Below are 7,703 nucleotides of genomic sequence, written 5' to 3' on the forward strand. Positions count from 1 at the left end.
TGTATAGGGCTTACCCGCCTCGTCGTATGCTTCGCACCGGGCTCCCTCCTACCGTGCTACAAGAGCGCGTATAGGTGGTTCCCCGGTCCGCTACAACGTCGAGGGCGGGGTTTAAGTTAGAAATTTTACCTTGAAGACCCGGCGGGGAGTCGTTGGCGACTGTCGGCTAGAGGCAAGATATGAAGCAATCATACAATTCATTATTATTCTTTATTATAATTTATATTAATTCTAATAATAATAATTAGATAATTATTATTGATAATTAATTATTAATTAATAATTAATTATAATTAATAAATCAATTATAATTATAATTAATCAACGACTAATTATAATTAATAATTAATAATTACTAATTAATTATAATTAGATAATTAATTATTATAATAATTAAATAACTATTAAATATAATTAATAATAATTATAATAAACATAATAATGGATTAAAATATGATTAGGGATTTTAGGCTTAAATCCCGTATTTTCTAAATCCCTAAGTTCAGTGGATTTTCGGGATTTGGCTGAAGAAGTACGTGAAAGGAGGAAAGTTACCTTCACTTCCAGCAGGCTCCCGTTGATGCTTCCGATCAAAATGCCAAACTTCCGATCCGACAGACAGGGCAAGCCGTTGGAGGAGTCGAAGAAGCGTGCGAATGGGAGGAAGTTAATTTCACAGCCGAGCGAGCTCCTGTTCTCACTTCCGATTAAAATGTCGTACCTTCCGGTCCGACTGGAAGGGAAAGTCGGCGAAGGAGCACGGTCGAACAGCCAGAGGGAGTCGAAGAAGCACGCGGTAGGGAGAAAGTTACCGTCCCAGCAAGCGAGCTCCAGTTGGTTGCTTCCGATCAAAGTATCGGAACTTCCGATCCGGTTGGAAAGGGGAAGTCGATCGAAGGAGCGTGGTCGAACGGCGTCGGAGGGGGCTCTGCCGGCTCCGGTCGTGGAAACAGAGGGAGGATCGGAAGGATAGGGAGCGTTCGCGTGGAGAAGAGGTAGCAGCCGCGAATGAGAGCCTTTGCGCTCATTTTAACGACGCGAGCGAGATCGTGGGGTGAAGTGACTTCGACGTGCGAAATGCGGCGACGACGTGCGACTGCGTGGGATGACAGGTACGTTGATTTTAATTTTTTTTGTTTTCTCTCTTTTGTTTTATACGGCGGGTTAACAGGGATCACCTTCACTTCCAGCAAGCTCTTGTTGTCGCTTCCCTCAAAATGTTGCAGCTTCTGATCCGAGAGGAAGGAAGTCGTCCAAGGGAGCAAAGTCGAAACAGCCACAAGGAGCTGGAGAAGGGCCTGAACGGGAGAAAGTTAACTCCACAGCCCGCGAGCTCCTGTCCTTGCTTGCGATCGGACAGGAAGGGAAAGTTGTCGAATGAGCAAAGTCGATCGACCACGACGGGACCGAAGCAGCGATCGGAGGTAGGGTTTGGTTTCTTCCTCTCTCCCTTTCTCTTTCTCTATTTCTCTCTTGGCGGAACCGGGAGGCCAGCGGCGGGGTTGAACCGGAAGTGGCAGAGGATGCGGGAGTTTGGTCAGGCAAAGGGCGGCTGCAGATTGAGATCGGAAGGGAGATGGTGGAAATGCCGTGACTTTCGATCCTTCACAGCAAGCGATCTCCTGTTGTTGCCTCCGATTAAAAATGTTGTAACTTCCGAAACAACAGGGAGGGGAAGTCGTCGTTGGAGCCAAGCCGAACAGCCACGAAGGGATCGGAGAAGGGCTCAGGTAGGTCTCTCTCTCTCTCTCTCTCTCTCTCTCTCTCTCTCTCTCTCTCTCTCGGCTTCTCTCTGCCGGAGGTTGGACGGACACGACAAGGGCAGAGGAGATCGGGTGGTGTTCGTATGAGAGGAGGGAGCTGGTCGTTGCTCTCGACTTGTGGGATCGGAGAAGGGCAGCAGCGACGGGAGCTCGTGGGTAGCGAACGGGAGAAGAGTTGTGCCCTGTGAGAGCCCAATCGGTTGGCTTTTATAGAAGCTGGAGAGGGGCGATCGAGGCTGTCATCGCGAGATTCACGGGAAGAGACGGGAGCGACGCCGATTCAGCAGGATTTGCGGGAAGAGATCGATTCGGCGCCGTTTGCAGAGCTAGGTATTGTAGCAGGCCGCGATTTCTGCAAGATTCCTGGATCCCATGGACGTGAGGTATGTATGCTGGATTTTGAGCTTTATTCCCTCTTTTGATCTCTTGGGTATAACATGAAGGTCAACATATCAACTCGCCTAATGGGTGTTTTTTTATCCTTCATTGTATATGTCCAATTCACTTATCTTTTTTAAGTTACCTTATCTTCCATAGATGTCCCTCCAATATTATCTCTAATTTGATCTCTAAATTTTTTTCATATTTTATTCTTCTTTTTTGTGTCTTATGTAAATTCAGTCATGTATTGTAGTTATGCTTCCTTGTGACAGCTAGAAATTAAATATCCTTTAATTTCTAGCCATTTTAAACACTTGCGCTCTCGTTTGTTCATATATTTTTTATTAATTTGCTTTTCTGTCATTATTGCATACCTTAGATTTTATTGGAATGAATGGTTTTCTTGTTGTGATCCAGGCTGCAAAATGGCTTTAGAACTTTTGGATGAATATAACTGAAATTTTGTACATGAGCTATTGTGATGCCGTGATCAGTATTCTGGTAGTGAGTGTTCCACTTTCTAGTTCGAAAAATATTCTCGTTCATTTAGTGGAAATCTAAAGTAGCGTGTATTCTGTTGGTGGAGAATCAAGGTAACCATGATCCTGCTGAGTTTGATTTAGTGCCATTTAATTGCCTTGAACTTGCTCGAATGACTTGCAAGTCTTTGGATGACTATACTTAGCAGTTGGTAATTATCCTACCTTAAAACAGACTTTTCTAGAGTTCAGAAGCAGTTTCTACCTGTTTACTGAAAGAATATGGAAGGTTGATTTATGCAGTGTTAACTAGTGGTTCTCTCTCTTGTTAAAGCCTGTGTTAGGATGGGATGATGGGTTAACATAACTGTTGGGCTAATGTGCGCCACCTATTTGACTACATCTCTTCCACTACCCAAATATAGTTTAGTAGGACAGAGCCTCTGCTTTTGCAAATTGAATTTTACACCAAAAGGAAGTTGGTAAAAAATGCCAATGAAATAAATATTTCATTTTCTTATGGTTTTATTGCTCAAAAAAGGGCAGTAAATATTTGATAGGAAACACTTGGATTTCCAAGTGTTTCTCACCAAAACCAAGTAGATCCAATGTAACTGCTGTCCACAGCAGAAAAACAGCCAAAAACAGTAGGAAAGCAGGGAAAAACTGCAGAAAAATCAGAGAAAAGACTGTATTTTACTAGTAGTTGCAAGGAAAATAGCAAAGATACAATTGATCCTCAATTCGACAGGAGGATCGATCTCTCCCAAATCTCTAGACGCCGCTAGAGCCCAAAGAAAACCTAAATCTACGAGATCTCAAATTTCAGCCAAATTCAAGATGCTCAACCCCTGGGAAAATCTACTATTTAAAGCATACAATTCAAAAGGAATTCCCTAAAAAATCCCTACAATCAATTTCCCTCCTAAAATCCATTCAAAAACCTTCCTATTCGGGCGTGCGGCTGAATCGGCGGCGTGCGTGCGGAAATGAGAGGCGGAGCTTCAGCCTCGTTATGGCTGGGCCGGTCCTGTGCGGACCGGCTGGACCGGTCCAGTGGACCGGTCTAACAATATTTTTATTCTAATTTACCTCCTTTAATCATTGTTAAATGCCTTTTTTTAAATGACTATTTGCTTGGAAGTTCATTATTGCTACCATCTTTGGTGTTGTTTTCCTGAGTAATTGCAGGCGCATCTTATACTTTCTGAACTCTTTCTTTTCTTTTATCAAATCAGAACAACGCAGATTTGATGTTTGGGGGAATAACAATTGTATGCGGAATCTTTGGAACTTTAGCTGGTGGTTTCATTCTTGACCGGATACAGTCTACAATCTCTAATGCTTTTAAGGTAGCTACTTCTACATTCTAGATGATAGTACGTGAAAGGTTTTCTTTTTAAAATGCACTCAACTCAGTTGACAATTTTATGAAATAATGGCATATTAAGGTTAACTGTTGGCTGAGTTGCTCATCTTTATCAATATTTGTATAATATATAGGTAATGAATGACTGAGGAAGTACTACTCTCTGGCTTTTAAATCAAATAACCTAGAGAAGGTTCCATTGCTGACATAGCAATAATATGCAGCTGGTGGATCACATAGTATACACCAAATGGATCACTCTTTGTGCAATTAAGCATGAAAATTGATAGATGAGTTCACCCTTTGAATTTACCAAATTAATCAATCTTTTCAAGCTGATTTTTAGTTTTATGAGCAGTACCTTTATTAAGCCAGAACTGGTAGCTGCTGCTGCATATTGTATAAGAGAACGGTGTGCCTTTATTAATCACTGTTGTATTAATCAGCCATGAAGATCGTTTTGTCCCCATTTTCATGTTTTATATGCAGTCTCTATTAGTATGATACAGTTTGGTACAGAAAATGAGTGCGTGGGGTTCTCTTACAAGTTAAGATTTAAGTTGTGATTTATACTGCATTGCTGATCAGTTAACAATTTCTTTGTCAGTCTATTACTTACACAGTATTTCCCTTTTACTGGTGGCAATAACACTCAAGCAAGCAGACTTTATTTTAGCTTTTTGAGCCTTTATACTTTTTTTTTTAAATTATTTTATTAGTTTTGAAGCTAGTTCAAAACAAGTGATACTACTAATATGATCAATGTACAATTTTCATTGTTTCTACTGATGTTATTAATTTGCATAAATATTTTATTTTCCATCTACTAATCAGAGCTAGACTTCTTTTGGCAGATTCTCTCTGGTGCATCTTTTCTAGGTGCAATCTTTTGTTTTGGTGCCTTTTGTTTCAAAAGTTTGTACGGATTTATAACTCTTTTTGCTGTTGGAGAGCTTCTTGTCTTTGCTACACAGGTATCGGCCAAAATGTGGATTATTCTTTTTATGCATCATTTGATGCAAGTTTGTGTGGAGTCTGTTTATAGATCATTTGAAACGAAAGTGTACTTACTGTATTGGGCCATAGTTAATATGCGGATTATTCTTTTGTCCATTTGATGCAAGTAGCAAGTCTAAATATTCAGGAGCATCGCCGTTGCACTAGATTTGAGTATCATATAAGTAAATGTATGGATTTAGATATTAGATATATTAATATATAAGAATTTTATGATTTGTTTGTAAATCTCCCTTTTAAAAAAATATAAATCAAACTTGGTTCGAATTGAAATTGAAATCTACAATGAGTTTAGGCTGTTTTGTGCAAACATCACGGCTAATCTAAATTCATGTAGTAGCTCTCCCGTTATTTCCCAAGTTTGTTGACGTTCATAATTTGCTTATTAACTTTTTGATGAACTTTGAAGTTTCTATATTTTTTAAAGAAAGAAAATATCACATTAAATAAAGGCGTTGAGCCATCAATTACCTTGCATCTCGTCATTGTGTTTATACGCGATGGTTTCTTCTTCAAGCTATCCTAATATGAAGGTTACTTCAGCCTGTTACTGGGCCGGCATAGGGTATTCACATTCTCTTGAGGTTGAGATAATAAGTTGCGGGCATGCTTTTTTAGTACAGGATCTTTGTGTATAAGATTCTACAGCCAACTAATTACATGGTCCATTTACATATAGTCCTTGGTTCTTCTTTCAATGACAGTGCTAAATTAGCTTTAAGATACACCAATTATGCGCAGAGTACTGATCCTATTTGATTTGAGCAATCTAATACGTTTAAAACTTTGTAATGGATTTTCTTGTTAGCCTTTGTTTATAATTATGTTCATACAGTTTGTAGCATCTGCAATAACTTTGACTTATCTTGCAGGCCCCTGTGAACTATGTTTGTCTTCATGCCGTTAATCCTAGCTTGAGGCCTCTGTCTATGGCCATGTCCACTGTTTCAATCCACATTTTTGGGGATGTCCCATCGTCACCCTTGGTTGGAGTCTTACAGGTCAGTTTATTTGATTTGTTGTTATAGTACTTTCTGCTTTGTGGGCATGTAGATCTGTCTGCGTTAGTAATATTAAGGTTTCGTTTGGAACGATTTTTTTACAGCTTCTTAAAGCAGCATTTTTTTTACAATTTTTTTTATTTTTGTTTTAAAAAGCTACTATAAGAAGCGGTAAAAAAACCGTCCCAAACGAAGCCTTAATTTGAAAAGAAAATGTTGTATGTTTCCCAAGTAAATATTGGTAATTGATCAATAATTATTTTTTAATTTTATGAGAACTGCTTTGATTTGAACAATCCTGCTAGGCTGCAACTAGGTTGAATGGTTCAGCTAATTCATGACAGTATGGGCAAAACATTTTATCCTTGCTATTTTATGAGTTTGAGAGCATGCTTGTTGGAAATTAAGACAAAACCAGGATGGCTTAAGTTTAATTCTGCTTAGTACATTTTCTTTGTAAGATAAAAATATTAAGCTCCACATTTAATACATTCTTTATTCTCAACTTCTTTGCATTCTAATGCTACGAGAACATGTTCTCCTCTGAATCATTTTGTTAATTAGATGAATTTGAAAACCACAATCTTGTTTAATCTCCTAATGGAAATGTTGTGTTGATGGTGCAGGATCATATCAACAACTGGCGATTCAGTGCGCTTATATTGACATCTATTCTATTCATTGCGTCTGCCATATGGTTTGCAGGTATGTTTTCGCAACTTATTTATGATTCCTTTTATTCAATATCAATCCCACCAATCTGTTTCCATAACCGTTTAACATCTACAAGTTTTCCTAAAAATAAAAAAAAAATAAAAAAAAAAAAAATCTACAAGTTTTCCTTCCTAAATCTTTTAACACATCCTCTTCCCCTTCACAAATTACCCCCTTCGCTACGAGAAATTATTCTGTGCGGATACAAAATGCCATCCGGAGATCAAGCAGAATGCGCTACGTCAGCGGTGCCAATCCGCAGTACCGAGCACAGGGTGACGTCGCCCATTCTGGTTGGTCTCCAGACGGCATTCGGCTCTGCATAGACTTTGATATTATAACGTATTGTTGCATCACTTCTGCCTCATCATAATGCCACCATCCTACTCATATGCAGGTGTTTTCCTTCATGCTGTTGATCGGTTTGATGAAGACAGTGAACACGGCGTTCCTCCAATTCAGAGATCAAACCATACGCCATTGCTGGACAATAATGCGGAGGCACCGCAGGAATCTGCCTAAGGCGACTGGCCATGACCGGTGAATTGTTATTTTACTGCTTAAAGTAACTGTTCAAAGTTCAAATTCATCAATTTTATTTCAGGAGCTTGATGATTTCTTTGTATATAACACTGGTACTTGGAAGTCTTTACTTTCGCTTGCAACAACTTGAAAGGTAATTGTAGATAGATACTTTAATTGAAACATCAATTGTTCACGTTCTGTTTCAGAGTTAAGCAGTCGATTGATCGTAAATTATTTTATTCATTTAGTAGCTGTTAGGCTGGAGTACAAAAGTGGTGTAAAGTATTTAAATATAAGGGTTTTGAAAATTTTAGTATTTCTTTGAAATATAAAATAGAGCAAAATAAAATAAAATAAATGTAGTGTAAACAATTTTAGTTCATTTTTTAAGTAAATTAAACTTGTTCAATTTTGAGGGAGAACCGTTTACACTATAGTCAAGCTCGTTTGATAG

At 38.8% G+C, this 7,703-nt stretch overlaps 1 protein-coding gene across 1 annotated transcript in view; it reads left to right on the forward strand.

Annotated features, from left to right (window-relative positions):
- LOC110099664 (probable sphingolipid transporter spinster homolog 2) overlaps positions 1 to 7,473 on the forward strand; it is a 36,038-nt gene extending 28,565 nt beyond the window's left edge. The window contains exons 12-16 of the mRNA XM_020826881.2: positions 3,862 to 3,975; positions 4,847 to 4,966; positions 5,882 to 6,010; positions 6,637 to 6,715; positions 7,122 to 7,473. Of these exons, the coding sequence (XP_020682540.1) occupies positions 3,862 to 3,975; positions 4,847 to 4,966; positions 5,882 to 6,010; positions 6,637 to 6,715; positions 7,122 to 7,246 (567 nt within the window). The 3' untranslated portion in view covers positions 7,247 to 7,473. The remainder of the gene's footprint in view (positions 1 to 3,861; positions 3,976 to 4,846; positions 4,967 to 5,881; positions 6,011 to 6,636; positions 6,716 to 7,121) is intronic.
- The last annotated feature ends 230 nt before the right edge of the window (positions 7,474 to 7,703 follow it).

The sequence above is a fragment of the Dendrobium catenatum genome, unplaced genomic scaffold, assembly GCF_001605985.2.
Source record: "Dendrobium catenatum unplaced genomic scaffold, ASM160598v2 fragScaff_scaffold_908, whole genome shotgun sequence".
Lineage (NCBI taxonomy): Eukaryota > Viridiplantae > Streptophyta > Magnoliopsida > Asparagales > Orchidaceae > Dendrobium > Dendrobium catenatum.